A 26,695-nucleotide genomic window follows, 5' to 3' on the forward strand; every position below is an offset into this window, starting at 1 on the left:
AGAACATGTCAGTCAGTGGCAGTGAATCCTGAGAGTATTCTAAAAGTATATTTTTCTGTAGAGCATTTTCACAACTTACAGATTTTGCTTTTGTTGTAGTTTTTTTTTTTTTTATAATTATGTCATAGTAGTGGGTGAAGAGACCAATGAATAAAGATAACATTTTAAGATAGTAGGTTGGGATGATTTGAAAATGATGCTTTGTGTGTTGATTAAAATTTTAGGGCAGTTACATAATGACTCCATTAACTAAAAGAATTTATTTTGTACTTTTAAAGTTGATGTATAAGCAGTTCAGTAAATTTGGCTTATGTTCAGCCATGACTTAAGAGGTGCAATTCCAACCAGATACTAAAAAGGACTGGCTTTGAATATCTAAGTTCCAACTGAATTTTTTTTTTCTCTGTATGTTCCTTTTTCTCCTTTCCTTTGCTACAGATAAAAAGAATGTTGGTCCTTTGCCGGCCAGAAATATGCCTTTTTTAAGAAACTTTATGTCCTCTCCTTGAAGTAGTCTTTCTATTAAAGCAGTTTATATTGTCACTGTAGTAGCCAGACAGAAATGTGGGTTAGCAAAAACCTGAAAAAACAATTGCTATCTGTAGGTTGCTAACAGTTCTTCCAAATTATTTCCACACCCAAAATTAGACTAAATAGAATATTACTACTTTTTATACATGTACATGTCTTGTTTGTTAAATTTCATTAATTTTTTTTTAATTTGCAGAAGTGGGGATTGAACCCAGGTGCACTCAACCACTGAGCTATGTCCCCAGCTCCTTTTTAAATTTTTGAGACAGGGTCTCATTAAGTTGCCCAGGCTGACCTGGAACTTGTGATCACCCTGCATGAACTTCCCCATCCTTTCCTGAGCTAGGATAGCATGTACCATCTTGTCTGGCTTGTCTTTTGAGACAATAAAAAATAACCTAAATGTCCCTCTTTCTTCTTTTCATAGTAACACAATTCCTGACACTTGTATTCAGTATTTCATATACTTTGTCATTACCCAGTTAATATGTTGGTAGAAGTCAGGTTGTAATGAGCATATTTTTAAGTTAATTCTAATGAAATTATATAAAAATAAACATATAGTACTGTGTTCTTGCCAGTAACCCCACGAAATTTAAAGATAAAATTTTAGGAGTTCTTAATTTGGACCATAATTTTTTTCTGATTTCTTACAGAAAAAAAATTGATAGAGTAAGAAATAAAACTGTTTATTTAATTTCATAGACATTTTGACATTTATGTAGAGAAAAATGTGTCTGTTTTTCATTAGTTTAAGTCTGATTTCAACTTGAACATTTTCTAATGTTAAATAATTTAAAATTTTTGCTATATGAAAAAACATTGACACTTTATGTCAAAATCTTAGAAACCATTTTCTATTTTTTGGTATTTGTTCTTTTTATTTATATTCCCATTCAGGAAATATTTCATAGATGTGATCAGTGAAATGATATTTGATTAACTGTATAATTTGCCTTCCAAATAGGGTGTATCTCCAATTACTAAAGTCAATTGGGTTTTTGTTTTGTTTTGTTTTTTGTTTTGGTACCAAGGATTGAACCTAGAGGTGCTTAAACCACTGAGCTGCATCCCTAGCCATGGTCCCCCCACCCCTTATTTTTTATTTTGATACATGATTAGGGTTGTTGAGTTGTTAGGCTGACTTTGAACTTGTGATTTCATTGCCTCAGCTTCCTGAGCCACTAGGATTATAAGCATTCACCATCTTGCCTGGTAATTGCCCTGTGGGGACAATTACAAAAAGATTATCTTTTGGGCTATTTTCTTTATAGCCCAAAAGCCTTTAGCTTCATAGTAGACCTCATTGTGGTAGTACCTATACATAGATACAGATTATTGGTATAATGCTTGGGGGTGTATATTTAATCCCCAGCCCCCCAAAAAACCCAGTACAAAAGGTTATCCTTCAAAATAACCCCTTTGAAAGGAATACTAGCATTTGGTTAAATGATTATGAAATGTTGGTTCAAACTGTTTTTAGCCAGGCCAATGTTTTAGAAAATCTGACTTGGGTATTAGCATAGTTTCTTTTTTTTTTAATATTTATTTTTTAGTTTTGGTGGACATAATATCTTTATTTCATTTTTATTGGTGCTGAGGTTTGAACCCAGTGCCTCACGTGTGCTAGGTGAGCAGTCTACCACTGAGCCACAACCCTGGTTCCTATAGTTTCTTTTTTTAAAAAATATTTTGTAGTTGTAGATGGATACAATAACTTTATTTTATTTATTTTTATGTGATGCCGAGGATTGAACCCGGTGCCTCACACGTGCTAGTGAGCACTTTGCCACTGAGCCACAACTCCAGCCCCAGCATAGTTGTTTTTTAGAACCTAATGATCAGGTACCTCTTTACCAGGGAATTCAATAACACTGTATTCCAGTGGTGCATGCCACTGTCCGGGTTGCCTTGCTTTCTGTAGAAGTGAACTCTGCCCTAACTTAAGTTTCTAAAAAGTTTGTGAACTCTGCCTGAGGAGGTCAGTATAAACTGGTGATCAGCACTAAGAATGTGGTTATGAGTTTAATTTAACTATCTGGTAACTGGTCTGAATTTTTTGTACTTTGCTGAGAATTTTCCCTTAAATATGAATGTACTGTTTTGTGCTTCCATTGTTTTTCTTTTGGTTTTGTTTTTAAGTAAAAAATTTAAGAGTTGCTTTAAACTGGGTAGTAAATTGAACTTTCACTTTGCATGTTTTAAAGTAGTTACAAAAATTAATTCTAGTCATAAATCTGTCACTTTTTAATGAGTTCCTGTGACCTTAACTGGAAGAACATTTCCTACATAAACTTAGTTAATTAACATCTGCTTTCTCTAACTCAGACATTGTTGGGGGGACATTAAGTATTAAAAATGAGAGTGTTTTGTTTGTATGATAGGAGTTGGTTTTCTTTTTTATTTTTTGTTTTTGGATACTGGGGATCAAACTCAAAGTCACTTGGCCACTGAGCCACATTCTCAGCCCTGTTTTTTATTTTAATTTAGAGACAGGGTCCCACTGAGTTACTTAGCCCCTCACTTTTGCTGAGACTGGCTTTGGACTCATGATCCTCCTGTCTCAGCCTCTCCAGGTGCTGGGATCACAGGTGAGCACCACCGTGCCTGGCTTCTTTGTTTTGTTGTAGTGGTTGGCCTAGTTTCTTCATGCTCTTTCTTCATGCTAGATGTTCTCATTGTTTGAACATACATGCCATGTGTTACTTATTTTTTTGAGTGTGAGATTTGGGATTGTTCATGGAATATTCAAAAAGATACTTCAGTTTTTATATTCTCAAGGTAAATAAAGGAAGATATAGGGTATCATTCTGAAACCTTTTTGATTAGTAAGGGAGATTGTTGCTGAGTTTTTGCCTTTTAAGAAATATTTTCTCCTGAAGTAAGAGTAGGACAAGTTGGGGATATAGCTCAGTTGGTAGGGTGCTTGCCTTGCATGCACAAGGCCCTGGGTTCAATCCCCAGCACCAAAAAAAAGAGAGTAGGACAAGCAGTAACTACTGATATTCTCATGGTATTTATTTTATGATCTTTGTTTAGAGCAATTTGCTTTTGGTTAGTCAGAGGTGGGGAAAACATTTCCCTCCTGAGTTGTTGGAGATCAAACTTGGAAGAATTTTCAGGTTACCACTGTGGTAGGAATATTGTGCAGAGGAGAAATAACTACATGGAGAAAATTACTGGTTGAGTTAAAATACTATGGGAAAGTATATACTGCAGAGTTTATGTAACTTTATTTAGTAATGTCCTTACCCGCAGTAACATTTGTACAACTTTGGTTTTGTATTTGATCTATTTTGACTCATAATCTCGGCATGAATTCTTATTTTTCCTGTTCTATAATGTGTGAAGTTTTTTTTTAATGTGTTTTTAGTTGTAGATGGACATAATACCTTTATTTTTATGTGGTGCTGAGGATTAAACCCAGTACCTTCCACATTCAAGGCAAGTACTCTACCACTAAGCTACAACCCCAGCCCTGTAAAGTGTTTTTTAGCCTTTGGATTTATACTTCAGATTTAATATGGTCATATGTAAGCCTACTTACTGTAGCTTATTTTTTAATTTATTTATGGTACCAGGAATTGAACCCAGGGGCTCTTTCTTAATTATCGAATCATGTTCTGGCCTTTTTAATTTTGAGATAGGGTCTTGCTAAGTTGCTGAGGCTGGCTTTAAACTTGTAATTCTCCTGCCTCAACCTCCTAAGCAGCTGGGATTACAGGTGGCCACAATGCAGTTTATATAAAAAGTATTACAATGAAAACTTCTATTTGTTATATCTTCTTTAACTTGAAATTTGAAAATTTGCACATGTATTGGCCTTAGTTTTGTTTTTCAATTTTGGGGGAATAACAAGTTGTACTAATAGTTGTAGAATGTTGGTTTAGTCTATGTAAGAAATACTGTTTTGGATACTTTCTTAAAATATCACAGTAAGTGTCCATATGATACTAAAACAAATGTATTTATTTAGAATAACAACAAAAACAAAGAATGACCATTTTATGTGAGGTAGAAAACAAAACAATCCTGCCCACATGGGACATAAAAACATTTTAGTAGCAAAATACATACATTAAATTAAGATGAGTTAGGTAGAAGTACATGCTTTGGGGCAAAATGAAGTAGAGTAAGGGTAATATTGAGCATTTGGAGGTAGTCTTTAAGGCTTTGTTATTTTGTATAAATATTGAAGGAAGTTTATCTGATAAGGTGACATATCAGCATAGATCTATAGGAATAAAATGAGGGAGCAAGCAAATACTTGGGAAAAGAGGATTCTATGCAGAAGAAACAACAGTGCCAAGTATCCAAGGTAACAGTGCTTAGCATCTGTGCAGCATTGTGAAGGAAGGTATTGGTATAGCTGAAGCAAAGGCCTGCAGAGGGGAGAACAGATCATAAAGGGAAATTTGTATAAATATATGTGTATATATACACACATTTGATACCTGATATAGTACAGTATATATAAATACATTGTAGATCATGTTGTTTATATAGGTAAATAATACTGTAGTTGAAACAAATCTGTATCCTTGTAAGGCTCGGACTAATCTTAGCAATCAATTTACCTCTGATGAAGAATAAAACATTTATAGACTTTTAAGGTCTCTAGTAGAAGAGAATTATTTAGAAGTAAATAACTGTAGTGTGGAAAAATGATTTTATAATGTGAACTAATATGTCAATTTTAGTGACATTGGAGGGTCTATGGAGGGAAAGGCTTCACTAAATAGGAAGTCTTTTGCAGGAATGATCAGATTCAGGTATGAAGTAGAAGGCATATCACAGAAAACTGGAAAGTGGTTCTGTGTTAGAGGCTAAGATTCAAGGAGCATATGGAGGGCAGGAGGTATTTTCCCCATCGGTTAGGCATTAGGGATATCATTTAGATTAGACTGTGACAGTGTTGTATTATAGGTCATTCTGTGGCCAGTTCCAGTTTAGGAGAATGGTTGGAGATGTGGAATTGGCAAGACCCCAAATCAGGTTAATCCAAAGGAGACCAGTCAGCTCAGGGGCCGTCTTTAATTGTGGAGTATTTCTGGTGTATTGCAGGATAGTTAATCTCCCTCTTTAATATTAATGCCAGTAAAATTCCATCGTGATAATTCTCATTCCCCAATTTCTGAATGCCTTCAAGGTGGGTAGCACCTATTCTCTTGTTAAATAAGATCTCAGTTTTGGCTTTGGCACTGGAATGAAAAGAAGAAAATGGGTGTTCTAAGAAGTTTAGGAGGTTGAATCAAAATGATTTGGTTACTAATGTGATCTTGGGGATACACACATACACACAGAGGTAGGAGCACTTTTGGAATTATTATGACAAATTTTGTGACGGGTTAAATTTTTTTTTTCTGATTCATTCTTTTTTTTTTATTGGTTGTTCACAACATTACAAAGCTCTTGACATATCATATTTCATACATTAGAATCAAGTGGGTTATGAACTCCCATTTTTACCCCAAATACAGATTGCAGAATCACATCGGTTACACATCACATTTTTACATACTGCCATAATAGTGACTGTTGTATTCTGCTACCTTTCCTAACCTCTACTATCCCCCTTCCCCTCCCCTCCCATCTTCTCTCTCTACCCCATCTACTGTAATTCATTTCCCTCCATGTTTGTTATCCCATTCCCCCCATAACCTCTTATATGTAATTTTGTATAACAATGAGGGGCTCCCTCCATTTCCATATGATTTCCCTTTTTTTCTCCCTTTCCCTGCCACCTCATGACTCTGTTTAATGTTAATCTTTTCTTCCTGCTCTTCCTCCCTGTTCTGTTCTTAGTTGCTCTCATTATATCAAAGAAGACATTTGGTATTTGTTTTTTAGGGATTGGCTAGCTTCACTAAGCATAATCTGCTCTAGTGCCATCCATTTCCCTGCAAATTCCGTGATTTTGTCATTTTTTAGTGCTGCGTAATACTCCATGGTGTATAAATGCCACATTTTTTTTATCCATTCATCTATTGAAGGGCATCTGGGTTGATTCCACAATCTAGCAATTGTGAATTGTGCTGCTATGAACATCGATGTGGCAGTATCGACAGGTTAAATTTTGAAATAAAAAATATTCTTGATGAGTAAAATCACTATTGATGCCATTGCAAGGAAGTAGCTACTGCATTTAAGAATTAAATATTTTATCAGGATGGTTTCTGGAAGAATATAGAACTTTCAAGGCCTATAATGCTAAATGTAAAGGGGAAAAGAGAAGCCAGGAATATAGCTTTTTATAATGAAGAAGCAAGTAACATCAGAATTTTGATGATGTATTTGAAATGTTAAAAGATTAAAATGAGCAAAGGTAGGCTTTGCCCTTAGTAGAGTGTATTTGGAAGGAGACAAGTGCAAATATGTTCTGTGTCATAGAATTGTTGGTATGAAGTACCATGAAGATTAAGGGAAGGCAGATAAAATTTTATTTTTTAATTCTCAGAAGCATACATGCTTAAGTTGAATGTGCTATTTAATTTTTGTTGCAAATAGTCTGAATTGTGAAAACCTTTTGTCATTCTGCTGATCCATGGGCACTCTGTTTGACTGCTTTGTGCTTTGTTCTTTAAGCAGTGTTGGCCAGGGTAGCTGCGAAATGCAATTGTTTAGCATTTGTTACTCTGTATATTAATTGGACCTACCAGAGCAAACATTTTGAAAGACTATAAGATATAAATGTTCTTACTTATATTGTCACTTCTAGCAATCAAGTTAGGTCCTTTGAATTCATTGTTAATCATTATGGACTGAAGATTTTAAAAGTGGACACATTACTAATGACTCACATATAACTTAATTTTTTTCCTTTAATGGTAGTTAGAGCCGAGATAGTTATACATCATATTTTATACTCATTTTTTGGTCTTCTACTCATTGCCTTTAAGTAGACTGTAGGTGCATTGAGAATCTCCCCGCCCCACCTAGTTTTGGTGCTGAAAACAGTTGTTTGCCTATTTTATAGTAATGCTTTTGAATTTGAAATGTGAAATTGGAACTTTTATTGGTTCAACAGTTTTCAAAGTAATGCTGTATAAGGCTGACTCATTTCTGATTGCCAAATTCATGCAGTAAGAAATTTTTCATTGTCAGTTCCAATTATTAGCATTAAATAGTTGGTATCAACTGATACCTGAGCTAACTCAGGAAAATTGAGGGGAAAGAATAATGAGAAATATTTTACATAAACAAACTCAGAGTTCCTACCCAATCACAGAACAAAAGTCTGCTCTGTTATCTTCCTCTTAGTGCACACAGTGCTCTAGGGCAGGTATTAGTAAAGGTAGCTGACCTTCAGTTTGTTCAGATCTTTTTATATATGATTTCTTTAAAAATATTTTTAAAGATAAATTTTTACTTAACAACTTAATATTAAAAGAATGAATAATACCAGTATTATTACAAACTTTAACAGTTTGTAATAGTAAGAGAACTAAAAATCCCTCAAGGCCTTCTTGAAACAGGTCCTTCTGAGGTAAATAAAGCACTTGAGGATGAATTATTCCCTAAAAACGTTTGATTCACTTTCTCATATTATTGATCACTTAAATAATTCTAATCAGTACCTGCTTCTTTATGGTGTCTCAGTTACTCTCCTGAAAGAGTTTTAAATTCTCCAATCTGTCTGTTGTTCCACTTTGTTGATTTTTTCACGTTTATATGCCAGTCTGGCATTAACAGTAAATTAAAACCAGAGAGTAAATTAATCTTCTATTTTTTTTAATTGCAGACTTAATTCAGTGCACAAATGAGATGAATGTGAACATCCCACAGTTGGCAGACAGTTTATTTGAAAGAACTACTAACAGTAGTTGGGTGGTGGTCTTCAAATCTCTCATTACAACTCACCATCTGATGGTGTATGGAAATGAGGTAAGAATTTTTGGTTAACAAGTGTATTGATGTGATGATAATTTAGCTTGTTTCACACTGAAACTTCAACAATAACTTCAGCAACTGAAATATATATAAAAAGGGCAACATGTACAGCCAGGAATATACTTGTAGACCCTGCAGTTCAAGGAAAGATGGTGTAGAAAGCAGAATATGGATCAGAGTATAGATGATTAAATAATGCGATCAAGAAGAAAAGATAATTTTAAGAGATAAGTTTCAGGAGCAGCACTGATCTCTGCAATCCTCATTTACAGATTGGAGATTCATCTATGTCCACTTGATGTTTTATTATAGCCCAGTCAGATTTCTGTTTGATCTCATATGGTTGTGGAAGTACTTTATATATTTCAATATGATATTGAGGATTAAGTTGGCATTTTGCTGAGAGGTACTGATTGCAGATACCTTTCTTAACAGAAAGGTGTCCCTGAAGACTTTGTTGCTTAGAAGGGTAACAAGACATAAAAGTTTTTGCAATTTTCTGTTTGGAGAGTTGTCTTATTTTCCGTGATAGGATAATAGCCAATTTTTGGTTTTTAGCCTTCAGTAGTCTTCTCAGCCTACTGTACTTTGTCAAGTTGTGTCAAAAGGAACTAAGAACAGTTGAATGAAAGGAGATAAACATATATTGCTATTAGAATTTTTAAAATGCAGCCTAAGAAAGCTCTCATAGAGATAAAGAGGGACTTTAGTTGTTGGTATTAGATTTTTGAGCATAACTTTGTGACATGCATCACTTGTTACTTTGAGCGTTTCTCATGAACTCTATTCTCTGACAGATACCAATGCAGCATTATTGAAGTTCAGAAAATTAAAGCAGCAATTTACCCAAAACTTGATCATTCCAACAGATCTTACTATTTCCTCATTTTGGTATTTCCTTCTGCTCCTTGTCTAAAGGTGTTTGAGTTTTTAATAGCTATAGTTAGCTTATTTATATAATGTTACAATCTAAGTATTATTGTCTGTCTTTTGTTGTATCTTTTCAATTTATTTCACAATTTTCTTGATTATACCCCTTGTTGGAAATTTCATTTTCTGATTATTCATTGCTTCATTGAGTAATTTTATTTGTAGTTTAAATTTAAAAAAAATTGTTTCTAGAAGTGTTACTTGTTACTTGAAATTTGATTAGTAATTCAACATTTACAACCATTTTTAGGACATATGTTCCTCGATTGCTTTCCAGTTTATTATAACCAGTTTTCAGAGCCAGGAGAAATGTTTGAGTATACCAACTTAAATGTAAACTTAAAATATTTTGGTCTTAACTAGGGTTAATAGTTTCAATTTTATTTAGAGTATGTTTACATAGATTTCGATTATTCTGAAGAATTTCAGGCTTATTTTACTGTGTGTGTGGGGGTGGGTGGGTGTGGGTGTGTACAAATAAATGTAGTTTATTCTTTAAAAGAAAAAGCCACATATATAACCAACAACAGTGCCATATAAAGAGACACAGAATTGGTCATGGCTTTCACAAGTTTTAAGTATGGAGGCACAGTGATGATAATGAAAAAACAGAAAGTGGATTGCCATTCTATACAGTTGACTGACAGGGGAAGAGCATTTCAGGGTGGTTTATTGTTTTTGTTTTTAGATAAATTTATGTTCTTAGTTTCCTTTAAGCAGCAAGGTAAATTCATACTGTGCTCTATTTTATGCTAGCTTGTACAGATCTCAGGTTTTCTTGTTGGCAGATGTTATTAGACTATGAGAGAATCTGTGTAGCCTTTTTATTTGCTAAATTGATGAAGTGGTACTTAGTTTCAATATTATCAGGATAATGTTGGATATATGATCAAAACTTGACTAAAGCCATGTCTTTGTATTTAAATGTTAATGATGAATTTAGAAAGGACTAAGAAAATTTAGATTATTATCCCCAAAGACATGGATGAATTAGGTTGATAAACTAAAATATTTACATTCATTTCTAGAATGTAGTGGTTAAGAAGAATATTATCAAAGACTAAAAAAAATACTGATATTGTCCTAGGATATTTTAAGTTCTTTTTGAAACAGATTATTTTAGGATGATGATGAAACATGAATCTTCAATTCACAAATTGGTTTTCAGAGTCCTGGTATGTTAATTTGGGATAATCTCAGGTAAACATAATTGAGTCGGGGGTGATTGTGTACATCCGAGTTTATTATAAGCCTCAGCATGTATTTAAAAAGTTTTAAAAATAAATATAAAAAAGGAATCCTTGGGAGAACGTGAAGCTGAAATGCATTTCTTTAGCTGTTTCAGAAGTTGTGTGTAAAGGAAATTAAGGTGGTAAACTAACTGTGGAGAACATTTTGACAATATTTTGGAAAGATGAACTTTCAACCCTAAGTATATATCCTGAGATTGCTTAAGTAGTTACACATGAGACCAAGTTCAAAGATGTTAGTGCACCATTAATAATAAAAGTGGAAGTTGGAAAGAACTTAATTATCTGTAAATTAAGAAATGAATACATAATGAGACACTAGTTTGTTGGAGGACTACATCATTTGAATGAGTACACTAGATCCACATAGATTAAATGAATAAAATTTGAGTTAAAAATATGACAAAAGGGCCTGGGTTGTGGCTCAGTGGTAGAGCGCTTGCCTAGCATGTGTAAGGCAGTGGGTTCGACCATCTGGCACCACATTGAAAATAAAAACAAATAAAGTAAATGTATTATGTCCATCTACAACTAAAAAAATATGTTTAAAAAAAAATACATGACAAGGGGCTGGGGTTGTGGCTCAGTGGTAGAGTGCTTGCCTAGCCATGTGTGAAGCACTGGCTTCCATTCTCAGCACCACATATAAATGAATAAAATAAAGGTCCATTAACAACTAAAAAATATTTTTTAAAAATTCATGACAAAAGAATAAGCATAACGTTCCCATAAATTTAAAATAGAAAACAAGATTACATTTATAGATACTTACACATGTAGTAAAAATTGTGGAAAAGAATGTGAAATGGGGCTGGGGATGTGGCTCAAGTGGTAGCGCGCTCGCCTGGCGTGTGTTCGGCCTGGGTTCGATCCTCAACACTACATACAAACAAAGATGTTGTGTCTGCCGATAACTAAAAAATAAATATTAAAAAAAATTCTCTCTCTCTCTCTCTTAAAAAAAAAGAATGTGAAATGATGTATACTTGCTTCAAAAAAGTATTTGATACATACTTGCTTCAAAAACAATTTTTGAAGAGGGCTTGAGAGGAATGAGATTGAAGGTATATGTCTTCAATGAAGTGGATAATGTTTTGTTATTGAAAAAAAACTTAAAACAAAAGAACTTAAAGTATCCTAGGACAAGATCTGGAGTGAATATGTTAATGTGTTTAGCCTGGGCTGTGTGTAAAAGGCTCTCTGTAATATTGTTCTTCTGTATGATTAGGAATTTTTTTTTTTTTTTAAGCCATAAAATTTTGGGACACAGGTAACTGAAATACAGATGTGAGCTGAGCACTGTGGTACACACCTTTAGTCCCAGCTACTTGAGAGGCTAAGGTGGGAGGATTGCTTGAGGCTAGACTGAGTAGCAGATGTAACAAAACCCTCTCACAAAAACTAAACAAGTAAATAAATAAAACACAGATGAGATCTACATATGAGATTAGCTATGATCCTAATATACTTCAGTAAATTGAGAATCACTGGCTCCTAATTAAAAGTACCTATTTCCTTTTATTATTTTGACTTTAATACTATAGCTGTGGACATTAGGCTTATACATTCCTAGTTAGGTCTTGGTAACTATTTGATGGGATAAGTGAGAATGAGAAATTTAAACTTAAATTAAAAAATAGAAATTTAAACTTTGTAAACTCAATGGAATGTGTTAACCATAATTTCTCCTCCTGATTTTCAGATTAGAGTTTGTGAGATGGCAGCACCTTAATTTGATATAATTATTTGTTTGTTTTCCAGCGTTTTATTCAGTATTTGGCATCCAGGAACACATTGTTTAACTTAAGCAATTTTTTGGATAAAAGTGGATTGCAAGGTAAAGACAACTTAATTCATTTTAGAATATTGAGAGTAATAACATATGATTACCACAGAATTGAACCTTGTATTTTAGAACATGTACTGTTTTAAACATTACATTTTAGTGAAGTTTGCAGGGATAAGTGGGGAGGAGCTTTCAATTTGAAAATGAAGATTGATTTCACTACCTAACACCCCCAAAACTCTGAGAGGCAGTATAGGGTAGTTAATTGAGAGCATGGATTCTGGAGCTGGATTGCTTGGATTTGAATCTCATCTTTGTTGCTTACCAGCTTTGTGAACTTCAGCAGGCCATTTTACCTCTCTGCATCTGTAAAGTCAGGAATGATAATAGTTCCTAATCAATAGGCTTAAAGATGTAGTTAATAACTAATTGTAAAGTGCTTAGAACAATGCATGGAACATGGTAGATACCATGTATCTATTTTTGTTATTGTTCATTGTTTTATGTTTAATTCTAAGAAATGTAACTGAAATATTATGTTTTAGTAGCTTAGGTGAATATGGTATTAGATGAATTGCTCATTGGTACACACAGCTATTATTTTACTTTTAATTTAGTAATTTTGAAATTGCCATATTCTGTTATTGCCATCCATGCCCATTCTGTCTTAATGGAATCTACTGTACTTATCTCCAAAACTAGGCTATTAGCATTATAGAATGTCAGCTCTAGGATGAACTGTATAAATGATATACCAAATGATTTGGGAATATTAAAGTGAGACTTAATTGGGGGAAATGTTTTTAGGGAAGGTGAGACTTGTGTTAGTCTTTGAGAATGGATGAGGAAGTGAATTGGCTTAAGCAGGGGAAATGTATGATATAAAGAAAGTACAACTTGGTCAAGTTGGATCAGAATAAACCAAGTCTTAAGACATTGAGACTATTCTAGTGATTGCGCTAGTTGTCTTGTAGAAATAAAATCATTGGGATTTAGTGTTTTATGTTAGGGGCCGCATAGTTCATAGTATTTCCATAGTTAAATAGAAATACTACTTGGATTCTGGAAGACTGGTAAATGTGTCGTGTTACACAATTCATTTTATTTTAATAAGAGGTATAAAAGGGGGGAAAATTAAGCAATAGATCCCTCTTTTGAAATGAAATCTTACCCACAAAACAGGAATCTATAACAAATAAATATGGGGCTTCTCTGATTTGGGGAAAATGGAAGAAACTGTTTCTTTCTCTACTTATCCTTTTATTTCTGCTGCTACTTTCCTTTTTTAGAACTTTAAAAGTCTGTGGAAAACAGTGTGCAAACCACTGCTCTAGAAAAGGCCTTTAAAACTGTCCTTAAAACCTTATCAATAAGGAAATGGGAAATTAGTAGCTAATAATACACAAGAACCTTACTTGGACATGTGTATTAAACCATTTTGTCTCATTCTTAAAGAGATTGTTAAGACAAAACAATAATATTTAAAAACATGTAATTTAGTGGTGTTTTTGAAAAGAAATCTTGATTGCTGATGTATTTTCTGCTATATTAAATATTCACTGGGCATATAGAAATAAAATTCTACTCTAGTGAGTAGAATAGACGTGTTGTACTACTGATAGCTACCAGTTGTGTTTGGAGTAAGAATACTGTCGAGGCAGTTCATTAGTTACTTAATTTACATTACTAAATTGATTTGTATTATCAAGACATTATAATTTGAATGAGTTTTTATAGAACAGTTAAGCAATGTTCCAAAGAAGCTGAGCCTTGAATGATGTGAAAGATGTTTCCCCTACCAGAGAGGATGGAGTAGAATAGATTAGAGGAAATAATATGAACCAAAGAGCTGAGGAACATGAGTATTTAACATTAATGTGCACTAGAGGTATGTGGCCAGATGGGGAAAGTGTACTTTTAAAAATTTTTATTCACTAATTTTTCTCCAGTGGATCGTCAGGTCACTGAATTTACGTGCAGGATGGGGGGCACGCAATAAATTTTTGTTGAACAAAGTGGTGACCATTGCTAAATCTAGTCTCATTTTTCAGTTGTTTTCAGGTATTGCCTTTTTAAAGTAGCAGGAGTGATCAAATACAGTTAAAGGTGGACTTCTCAAGTCATGCAATAACTAACAAAAGGATTTTTTATAACATGACATTTTATGATGCTAAAGTTTTCAAATGATGTGATTTTGATGAAGCAAAAATATTAGAAAGATTTGTGTTCATTTAGAAGGTTTCATTGAAAATATTCATATAGGGGAGCAGGAACGGTATTAGAGAAAATAAAGGTTTTCCATGGAAATTTATAAGGTTAAAAACTTCATGTTCAAGTTTTCTGTAAGGATAATATTTTTCAAGATTTAAATCTTGGATTGAAATTGTCTTCAAGTATAAAAATTGTAAAATTTGTTAGGTAATTTGAGGAATGGGATTACAGTTCTAAAGGATGTTAAATTTGAATTGTGAGGTTATTAAGTTGTGTAAGAGAAACATTTTCTTCCACTTTCTGCTGAATAAGAAATAGGAATGTGGATCAAAAGTGAAACAGACTTCTTATTTTACTGAAATTTAGTGAAAAGGGCTTTTCAGGTCGCATATTACATACCTGATTTTAAAAATATGTATTCTTGCCAGGCATGGTAATGTGCGCCTTTAATCCCAGGCAGTCTGGAGGCTGAGATAGGAGGATCATGAGTTTGTTGCCTGTCTGGACAAAATAGCGATACTGAATTTAAAAAAAAAAGTGAATTCTTACAGAATTTAATGTGAAAATATTATTCATTAGTTACTTAATTTACATTACTAAATTGATTTGTATTATCAAGACATTATAACTTGAATAAGTGAGTTTTATAGACAAATTGAGATTTTAATCATTTATTAAAACCTTCTTTTCTTACAGGATATGACATGTCTACATTCATTAGGCGGTATAGTAGATATTTAAATGAAAAAGCAGTTTCATACAGACAAGTTGCATTTGATTTCACAAAAGTGAAGAGAGGGTGAGTTATGCTTTCTTTTTTGAATTAATTGATTAATTTGAATATTTAATGTAAAAAACATGGGAGTTTTTAAAGATTATGGAATGTGGAATTTAGTTAGTTTTGAAAGATGAAATTCATTTTTCTTTGAAGAAGGATGACAAATAATTTTTGTAGAAGGATTTTTCAAGTTTTAAAAAATTTTGTAGTAGCTTTATTAAGATATAGTTCACATAATATAAAAATAACCCCTTTAAAATCTCTGATTTATTGTTTTTTAATGTATTTACAAAGTTCTGGACATTATCCCCATTATTTAATTTCAGAACATTTTCAGCACCCCATTAGCAGTCATTTCCCATTTCCCATTCCCCTTTCCCCCCAGATCCTGGTGACCATGAATCTACTGTTTTGGATAGGTCTTATAAATTGAGCTAATCAATATGTGGTCTTTTATGTCTGGCTTCTTTTGTTTAGCATAATATATTTTAGGTGTAATATTGTAGCATATATCAGAACTTCATATCTTTTTGTAGCCAGGTAGTATTTATTCATTGATAAATACCATATCTTTTCTCTGTTTATCAGTGGATAGACATTCAAGGAGTTTCTGCATTTTGGTTATTAGGAATAATGTTTCTGGGAGCATAATTGTACAAGATTTTGTGTGGATTATCTTTTGACTTCTCTTGGGTGTAAATGTAGGAGTGGAATTGCTGGGACTATATGGTAACTCTTGGTTTTAGCATTTTGAGCAACTGCCAAACTGTTTTTCAAAACAGTTGAACTATTTTACATTCCCACTAGTAGAGAGTGGGATTTCCAGTTTCTCCATATATTGCCAAAACTCATTATTTTCTGGGCTTTTGATTTTTGTTCTTGTTTAATTGTAGCCATCCTACTGGATGTGCAATTGTGTCTTATGATTTGGGGTTTGCATTTCCCTGATGGCTAATAATAGTGAGCATAGTTACCTATAGTTATATATAGGGTTTATATGCAGTTTCAGATATCCACTGGGTATTTTGGGATTTATTGTATGTGGATAAGAGGACACTGCTGTATATTCTGGGACTGTCTGGATACCAGTCCTTTGATCACATATGATTTGCAAATACTTTCTTCCCTTCTGTACCTTGTTTTTTTTCATTGATTTGATGGTGTCCTTTGAAGAACAAAAGATTTTCATTATGATAAAGTTCAGTTTATATTTTTTTCTCCATTGGTTGCTGGACTTTGGCATCATGTAAAATAAAAAATTATTTAATACAAGGTCACAAAGATTTACTTCTGTGTTTTATTCTAAGATATAATTTTAGCTTTTACATCTAGGTTTTTAATCCTATTTTGAAATGATATTTATATATAGTGTGAGGCATGGGTTCAAAATTGTGTAAGTTCAATTTTATGAAAAGATTATTCTCTCATGGTGTGACGGTACTGGTGGCATATTACCACCATTGCTGAGAATGAATTTGCCATAAATGTAAAGATTTATTTCTGAATTTGTAGTTCTGTTGTTGATCTATATGACTATCCTCATGCCAGTATCATATTAATTTGATTATATTTTTTTTTGGTAGTGAGTTTTGAAATTAGAAAGTGTGAGTCCTCCAACTGTGTTCTTTTTTTCAATATTGTTTTGATTCTTTTAATCCTGAATGCAGAAGATGAATTTAGTTTTTGCTGCATCCTAAATAATAATAATCTTAGTACATGAACTAGTCATAAAAATGATGATAATCAATGTCTCTGGTATATACAGATTTTTCCTAGATATTGTTAATGTCTGATGGCATTTTTTTTTCTAAATAGATTTTTTTTCCCCTCCCTGTTTATCCTGGATTGAACCAGGATATGATAGGCAAGCACTGTACCATTGATCTACAGCCCCAATCACTTTCGAAAGGTACTCTTGAGAGGTAGTGTTGAGCCTTTTAGCTACAAAGGCCTGTCCTGAGGGGACTTTGGCATCTGCAAAAAATATTCTGGTAAATGCCTTTCTGAGCTAACCTACAACTCAGACATCCCAAAGATCTAAGCAATTGTTATGTTCCTTTAAATTTTTCTCTTGAAATTTTAAATTATTAAACTGAAGTGAAAAATTTAATAAAAATATTTTAGTATGTGATGCCATGATTGTGAAGTCTTGATCTAAACTGAGTCATTTCATCTGTAAAACAGTGATGATTTGAATAGTATTCATTTATTTGGATTTTTGTGAGAATTAGATGAGGTAGTATATTTGCTATCTTTAATACATTCTTAGTTATGTAAAAATTTTAAAGCAGAACTCAGTTATTCTGTAATTAATCCCAAATTAATGAAGAAATGATTTTTAGTTTTGGAACTTACCAAAATTTTGCAGATTTTACTTCATCTGTTTAGGCACTTTTTAGATTATAGTGGAGAGGTTCATATTAGAAGTCTGGTTCTTCATCCCTGGATCCTATCCATTAAACCATTTTCTAGTTGGGCCATGCATTAATACTTCACTATAGAGTGTTTTCAGTAAAGCTGATCTTTATGATACTTACAGGTTAAGATAATTATAGATTTCAAAGACTGAGAATTTTTATATCTAATAGAGCAAACTTTCTTTTTCTGAGACGGAATCTGGGCTGGTCTAGAACTCCTGGGCTGAAGGGACCCTCCTTCCTCAGCCTCCCAGTTAGCTGAAAGTTCAGGCATGTGCCATTGTCAGCTTAAGATAATTTTTTACATTTATAAAAATAGTAAACTTTAAACATTCAGATAGCAACTTAACTTACAGAAAATGCTAACATTTTGTCATATCTAATCTTCTTGTGCAAATAGAAATAAATATATGAAGCACATAGAAAATTATATAATAATTAGATCATATTTTTTGAATATTGCTTCCTCCCTACTATGTATTTTTGACATTTTTAATCTCCATACACACAAATTCATCTCATTCATTGGCATGGCTGTAGAATTATATTCTAGATGTACATTTGATCATTCATTTTTTGGTCTTATAAAAGCTGTGAGTTGACCATCCTTTGACATGTTGGGTGTATTTTTAAGTGAATTTTATTATAGAATAAATTTTTAGGGTTAGTGAGTCACAGGATATATACATTTAACATTTTAATAGAAAATATCGAAATTTCCCTTTATAAAAGTTAGGTGAAATTATTGTGGGTTTTTTTTTGTGAAGGGGTGTACTTGGGAATGGAACTCAAGGTTGCTTTGCCACTGAACTATACTTTCAGCCATTTCACTTTTTTATTTTGAGACAGGGTCTCACTAAGTTGCTGAGACTGACCTTCAACTTGTGATCCTTGTGCCTCAGCTTCCCAAGTTTCTGAGGTTAAAGGCATGCAACACAGTGCCCAGCAATTATCGACTTAAATACAGTTACCAATATTTTTATAATAGCATCCTCATAGAAAATGTATCTTATTAGGTATACATTTTATATTGGTAAATTGAATAAATATTTTCTTTTTAAAAATACCATTTATGCTTTTTAAAAAATATTTATTTTTTAGTTGTAGTTGGATACAATATCTTTTATTTATTTATTTTTTTGTAGTGCTGAGGACCGAACCCAGGGCCTGAAACGTGCTAGGCAAGCACTCTACTGCTGAGCTATGACCCCAGCCTCACAATTTATGCTTTGTTAATTGATGTCCATTGCCATTTCTCTATTAGTTTTTCATTCTTTTCCATTGTGTTGAATAGTGGTAAGCCTTTCATTGGCAGACAAATGTATGTTTGAAAACTAGCTTTACTGCATTTGGATGAGGAACTTGGTAAAGTAGTTAAGCTAGCTTGCCAACTTAAAAAAATCTTTGTTTTAAAATAATTTTGCTTGGGAAATGTTACAAGAATACAACAGAGAACTTCTGTGTGTTTTACTCAGAATCACCAGTTTTTAACATTTTGCCAGCATTTGCCCTAATTATATTCTCTATGTTTATGTACTTCTTTTAATGAACCTTTTGAGATTGGGTTATACATCTCAGGCCCTTTTATAGTTTATAGCTCTTAATACTTTGATGCATGTTTCCTAAAATCAATGATCTTTTATTAATATATCCATGAGCTTGTGTGATTTTTTTTTTTCACATAGCGACACACAAACTGATATTGGTTATATAGGATACTCAGATAAATGGAGAGGATTGCTTGAGCCTGAAGGGTTAAAGGATCAATTTCTTAGCACACAACCCTTTTCTGCCATAGTAGTATGTGATTCCATGATTGTGAAGCCTTCATCTAAACTTGAGTCATTTCATCTATAAAACAGTGGTGATTTGAATAGTATTGATCCATTTGGATTTTTGTGAGAATTAGATGAGATAGTATATATGCTACTCAGCACATTATTTTTTTTTTTTTCTGTGTGTGTGTGTGTGTGTGTGTGTGTGTGTGTGTGTGTGTTACTGGGGATTGAACCCAGGGCCTTGAGCATATGAGGCAAGCACTCTACCAACTGAGCTATATCCCCACCCCCTCTTAAGGTTTTTGTATGGATGAGAATATATCATCTACAGTGAAGATTTGACTTTCTTCTTTTAAATTTGGACATCATTTATTTCCGTCTCTTGGCTGATTGTGTCAGCTAGGACTTCTGGTTCCATTTTGAATAAAAGTGGGCATCCTTTCCTTGTTCAGATCTTAGAGAAAAACTTTCAACTTTTCTCTGTTCAGTGTTATGCTCTTTGTGGGCTTGTTATATAAGGCATTTATTATGTCAAGGTACATTTATTCTTTACCTAATTTTTTCTGAAAATTTATCATGAAAGGATATTAAATTTTATCAAATGCCTTTTCTGCATCTATAAGATGATCATATGATCCCCCCTCCTTCATTCTGTTGATGGTGTGTTAATGATACATGTTGAAAGACCTTGTATTCCTGGGGTGGATCCCACTTGATGTAATTAATCTTTGATGATACTCAGCACATTATAAACACTCACCAAATGAGCTTTTGGTGTATTAGGAAAATAAATTGCCAGGTTACAAATATTTCTTCCTCTTTTTGTTTAACATTATTAAGTTTAAAAATCTTGGGTTGGAGTGTCTTGCTTAGTGGTAGATCATTTGCCTAGCATACACAAAGCCCTGGGTTTGATCTCCAGCACTACAAAAAAAAAAAAAAAAAAAAGGTAGATAACTAGAGTGAATCAGACATTATTACATACATATATAACTATATGATCAGTGGGATTCTACATCATGTACAACCAGAAGAATGAGAAATTATACTCCATTTATGTATGATGTATCATAGTGCATTCTATTGCCATGTATAACTAATTACAGCAAATTTTAAAAAATGTAATCAAATTTAACTTATTTTTATGGCTCTTATCTTTCAAGCTAGCTCAGGGCAAGCTTTTCTACCCCAAAATAATCAATGACCTATGCATGTTTTTTTGTCAGATATATTTATAGATTGAGTATTTTATATGTAAACATTGATTCATTTTTTAAAAATGAGACAGAAACCAGCAATAGTCTTTTAAATGGAAATAATAGGGTATTGAAAAACCAAAATGAATTACCAATATAAATGGTTAAATGGCTTTTGACTCATATATATTTTGTTTTTCCTGTAAGTCAGCTTTTGTTTTTCTGGCAAATATTTATTCAAATATCACTTCTTTGAGAAAGCCTTTTTTGGTTGTTAGTATATTTTGTCACCTTCATGAGAAAACGTAATTTTATATTTATAGCTTCAGGACTTGTCAAAGTAGATATTAATAGTTTTCACAAAGATGAGCAAATGTGTTTATAAACAGTACATGAAATGGTTCTGTGTATAAAGACCCAATAAATTGCCTGTGGATTTAGTTTTTCAATTGTTTGTTAAATATTTGTTTCTTTCTTTCTTTTCTTTTTTTTTTTTTTTACATTCTATTTTTTGGTAGTATTAAATCCTGAATTATACTGAATTACCTTGTAGTCTAAATCGGTAGTGTCCCAAGTGACAAGACTTTGTTGTATAAGCAAAAGAAAGAATAATTCTGGTGTTGTCTTTAATAGGACATAGAAAGCAAACTTATAGTATACTGCTTTCTTAAATTTGGTAATCAAGTATCCAAATTTAATTACAATCTGTTAATGAAATTTAAAATTTATATTATACATGAAATATGAAATCATGGATTTGGTCTGAATCATATCCAAATATTTAGATTTGTTAAGTATTTGAGTTTCTCTGAAATCTGATATGAGCATATGATATATAGCTTTAAGATTTTTCTTACTTGAAGAATTTTAAAGTTTTCTGGGAAGAAATGCAGAGGCTAATGAGAAAGGAAGGAGTCAAAAACATTCCCTAAGTTTCTGGAATAAGACACTGGAAAGATGACACCTTTTACTGGGAAAGTTTTGGTAGTCAAAAACATTCCCTGGTTTCTGGAATAAGACACTGAGAAGATGACACCTTTTACTGGGAAGGTTTTGGAGAGTAGTATAGGATCTAGTGATAAAAGAAAATTAAGGACCTGGGGCTAGGGGTGTAGCTCATTGGTAGAGCACTTGCCTAACAGATATGAGGCCCTGGGTTCAATTCTCAGCACCATATAAAAATTAAAAAAATGAAATAAAATAAGGTATTGTGTTCATCTACAACAACAAAAAAAGAAAAAAGAAGAAGAAGAAAAATTAAGGACAGTTTGGAAATACTATCTTTGAGATGCATGTGATTTAAATATCAAGTAGGCCGTTGGATATAACTAACTTAAAACTAAGGCATTCTGGAAATATGAGTGTGTTAATGGCATTTTGGTAATTTCAACCTTAGGAATGACATATAACCTGGAAAGTAAATATGGAATGAGAAGAGAGGGCCCAGAAAGACTTTTTTAGGTACTGCATCATCTCTTTTTTAGAGGGTGGGTAGAGGATGGGGAGCCAGAAAACAACATTGAACTAAATGATAGTGAAATGAAAAGAAAGCAAGGAGAGAGAGATATAGTGGATGGAAAGAATGTTTCATGAATGAGGAAAACTTTAGCTGGGGATGGCTCAGGGGTAGGTAGAGTTTCTACCTAGTATCATGAGGCCCTGGGTTCTGTAAGAAGGAAAGAAAGAGCCTGGGGTGGGGGTGGGGGTGGGGAGGCATTTGAATGATGCTGAGAAGTCTGGTTAGATGAGATAATAAATACCTATTGGAGGAACTGGGGATATAGCACAGTGATAGACCTCTTGTCTAGCATGTGAGAAGCCCCCAATTAAATCCCCAGTTCCACCAAAAAGTAAATAAGTACATAAAGAAATAAGGAGAGGCAACAGAGTTTCTGTCCTAGAGATTTAACTGAAGTTACATAGTGTAGACTCATATTGGAATGAACTGGAAAATAAATGTAAGGTGAAGTGTGAACTCGATTGATAAGCATGCTTGACTCTAGGAGAGTAGCAAATAGATGGGAATAGAGATTAGTGGGGGGACAGGGAGAGAGAAAGAGAGTGTGTATGTGTGTTTAAGGAATGGTGATTAGTGGTCCTAGAATTTTTGTTTGTGTGACCACAGGGACGATCTAGTATTTAAAAAAGGATTAATGAGCTGCACTGGCTGTTTGGTACATAAGCCAATTAAAATTAAATTGCTAAAAATGCAATAAAAATGCATCTCTTCACTTGAATCAGCCAAATTTCAGATATTTAGTAGCCACATTTAACTAGTCAGTTGACCGTATTAAATTATGCAGCTATAGAACAATTTCATCATCACAGCTAGTTCTGTTGAATGGTGCTGTGTTAAAGAAAGGACAACCAATGGACAGAATGGGATGTTAAACACCTGCATAAGTGGTATTTCTGTTTGATAGATGAAGACCTCCTCCATTACAACAGAGGAGACCAAATAAATATAGTTTGGGTTTCAAGAAGACCTGACAGTATCTTTTTGTTGTTTATTTCTGAATGAAGTATTTTGGGAATTATGATTCAAGAGTTTGTGTGAGTAGGCAGTGATATAGAAGTAGGAGAAGTAGCTATGAGTGTATGTAGAACAGGAGTTCACTAGAGCAGGCTAAGAGGATTGCTTGCAATGTTGAATACCTATTAGAGGTTGATGGTCATGAATTCATTTTTGCCAGTTTTCGCAGTTGGGTGGTTTTCTTTACTAGCACCCAATTGTGTGTGTATAGGCATGGATAAGTTAAATGTTTGCTCAGCCAGGATTGTCAATTTGCCAGATGACTGCAGTGAAGAAGACAGGTGGAAGAAAATTAGGAATATTTGTAAGGAAGTGTTTACAACAATGATCTGTGGAGTAATAAGCTACATGAAGAAAGTAAAATGAGAAGGGATCAATGTGGATAGTAGTAGAGTTAATAAATTGAGGTTTTTGATGAGGTCAAATAGTTTTTGGTTTGGGGATACTTGACCAAAGCAGCTGTAAGGTTAAAAGGTTATTGTTGTAGAATAAGGTGTCTGAGTTTTGTCTTTTTAAAATTTGGGAGCTGAGGAGTAGAGTAGTTTATCTGGGGATAGAAAGGATCAATAGGAATAGGGAATGCTGTAGAGGAACTTTGAGATCAAGATGTTGAATTGGTTGTTTGTGTAGATGTTGAAGTTAACCAAAAATACTGAACCAATGTATAAGTTTTTTGTATTAGAGAAAGATCAAAAGGTTAAAAAAATGACTTCAGCAAGAAGAGAGGGAGAATTAAAAGGGAACTGATGGTAACTAATGAGAGTGTGATGTTTATGAAAATAACGGCTTGCAAAGAGAGATTGGTATTCTCAGCCCAAACTCTAGCATCTGGTACCAACCTAGGTAGTATACCACTTGAGAGGAAATAGTTTCAAACTATTGATGGATGGGTTAGTGCATTATATTAGTAAGGCTATTCAGGATAAAACTGGTTAGTAGCAGCCTAACTAAAGCAGTCCAGTGTTTATTAAACTGTTGTTTCTTGTGAAGCACTATTGTTGCTTTTCATAGCTTAATTGTTTTTTTTCCCCCCTGGTATCTGGATTGTAGTTGATTGGGTTTTAGCTATAATCTGTATTATAAGCTATTTGAGTCCTGAATAAAATACTTTGAATATAGCAGTGTTCGAAGACTTGAGTTCAACTCTTAAATCCTGTTTTAGTCAGGTTTTTCACTGCTGTGACTGAAAGACCTGACAAGAACAATTTTAGAGGAGGAAAAGTTTATTTGGGGGCTCATAGAGTTCTGAGTTCATAGATAGCTCCATTCCTTGGGGCTTTAGATGAGTCAGAACATTATGGTGGAAGAGTTTGGCAGAATGATGAGTGGCTCACATGATGATCAGAAAGCAGAGGGAAAGACTCTACTCACCAGATACAAAATACATACCCCAAAGACACGCCCCCAGTAACCTACTTTTTCCAACCACAATCTGCCTTTGGGCACCACTCTGTTAATCCCATCAGTGTATTAATTTACTGATGGGGTTAAAGCTCTCATAACCAATTCATTTCACTTCTAAACCTTGTATTTTATCACACGTGAGTTTTTGAGGGACATCTCACATCCAAACTAACAGCTCCATAGTGAGGCAAATGATTTTTTTTTAAATTGGTTAAGTCTATCTTTCACACACAAGTGGTTGTGAAGAGCATATGGTTTCCTTCTATGAAAAGTATATTCCTGGTACGGAATATAAACTTTAGTTCTTAAGTCTCATGGTTTACAGCTTTCTTTTTGCTTTTAAATGAACACAGTAATATTGGAGATATATAGTGTTACTTTTTGTGTGTGTGTGTGTGTGTGTGTGTGTGTTTTCTGTATGATCCTTGCTTGAAGTTTCAAGTACAGTGACTTAAAAATGTGACACGTTTCGTAGCAACTTTATCCTCTAGGTATAGACCCAGATGGGATTTAATAGGAAATTGATTTCTTTTTTTTTCTTTTCTTTCATATAGGGCTGATGGAGTTATGAGAACAATGAACACAGAAAAACTCTTAAAAACTGTACCAATTATTCAAAATCAAATGGATGCACTCCTTGATTTTAATGTAAGTTGATTATACATTTGTAATTTAAGATTTAAAATATTACATCATTGTAACTGATCATTTTTTATTCTCAAGTTTTTATGGACTTTACTTTTTCACAGTATAACACACTATTTGGCTAAAGATTTTCTATAAATGTCCCTAGATAAATTCCTATTCATTTTTATGTTTTAGATTTACTCTAATTTCTTAGGTGCTTCTTCTCTAGCTCTGGAATTTTAGGATGTATAAGCTAAATAAAGTGATGGAGAAGACAAAGGGATTGATCTGAAAATGTACTTTATTTTGGTAATGGCTTTGGATTTGAAAAATGCATAATGATTTTCTTTATGAATAGCCACCTTATTGTTTTACTTCTGTTTTATGAGTTGACAATTGTCAGAAATAAAGTTCAAATAGTATAATAGTTCATTATGTATTACCCCAAAAGGGCATTGTATTCCCTGGAATTTTTATTTAAATAACCATTATCTGAACCAAGTTGCCAGCATTGTCATTTGTTTTTACTATGTTAGAAGTTAGCATTTTCAACTCTTCTCTCTCCCTACCTCTTCCTCTCCCTATCCCCTCTAATTTTTATTGGTACATTATAATAACATAATAGCGGGATTTGTTGTTCCATATTTGTACATGCATGTAACATAATTAGGTCATCTTCATTCCCAAGTACTTCCTTCCCATTTCCCTCCCCTTGTTTTTTCCTTGGTCCCCTTCCTCTGTTGGTCTACCTTATATTTTCATGAGGATCCCCCTCCCCTTTTTCTTTTCCTTTTTCTTCTCTAGCTTCCATAGATGAAAGAAAACATGAACCTTCATCTTCTGACTTTGGCTTATTTTGCTTAACATAATATTCTCAAGTTCCATCCATTTTCTTGCAAATGATATAATTTTATTTTTCTTCTTGGCTGAATAAAATTCCATTGTGTATATATGTGCCATATTTTCTATATCCATTTGCCCATTGATGGATACCTTGACTGATCCCATAGTTTGGCTGTTGTCAGTGGTGTCACTATAAACATGAATATGCGTGTATTGTTTAGCATGATGACTTCAATTCTTCAGGGTAAATACTGAGGAATGGTATAGCTGCATCATACGGTGGTTCCATTCCTAGTCTTTTGAGGAACCTCCGCATTGATTTCCTTAGTGCTTGTATTGATTTGGTCTCACCAACAGTATATTAGAGTTACTTTTCACTTTCATCCTTGTCAACATTGATTATTACTTATATTTTTATGATTGCCATTCTAACTAGAGAGATAAAATCTCAGTGAAGTTTTGATTTGCATTCCCTTGTTTGCTAAAAATGTTGAACATCTTTTCATACATGTGTTGGCCAT

At 33.3% G+C, this 26,695-nt stretch overlaps 1 protein-coding gene across 13 annotated transcripts in view; it reads left to right on the plus strand.

Moving 5' to 3' along the window:
* The window catches only part of PICALM (phosphatidylinositol binding clathrin assembly protein), a 102,239-nt gene that overhangs the window by 25,240 nt on the left and 50,304 nt on the right, over positions 1-26,695 (plus strand). For 12 of the 13 annotated variants that reach the window (XM_081267152.1, XM_081267157.1, XM_081267158.1 and 9 more), the window contains exons 2-5: positions 8,273-8,415; positions 12,363-12,438; positions 15,295-15,397; positions 25,259-25,352. In XM_081267152.1, coding sequence (XP_081123278.1) covers positions 8,273-8,415; positions 12,363-12,438; positions 15,295-15,397; positions 25,259-25,352 — 416 coding nt within the window. The remainder of the gene's footprint in view (positions 1-8,272; positions 8,416-12,362; positions 12,439-15,294; positions 15,398-25,258; positions 25,353-26,695) is intronic. The other variant, XM_081267156.1, reaches the window with a different exon arrangement.

The sequence above is a fragment of the Spermophilus citellus genome (genome assembly GCF_964194105.1).
Source record: "Spermophilus citellus genome assembly, chromosome: 2".
In the NCBI taxonomy this organism is placed as follows: domain Eukaryota; kingdom Metazoa; phylum Chordata; class Mammalia; order Rodentia; family Sciuridae; genus Spermophilus; species Spermophilus citellus.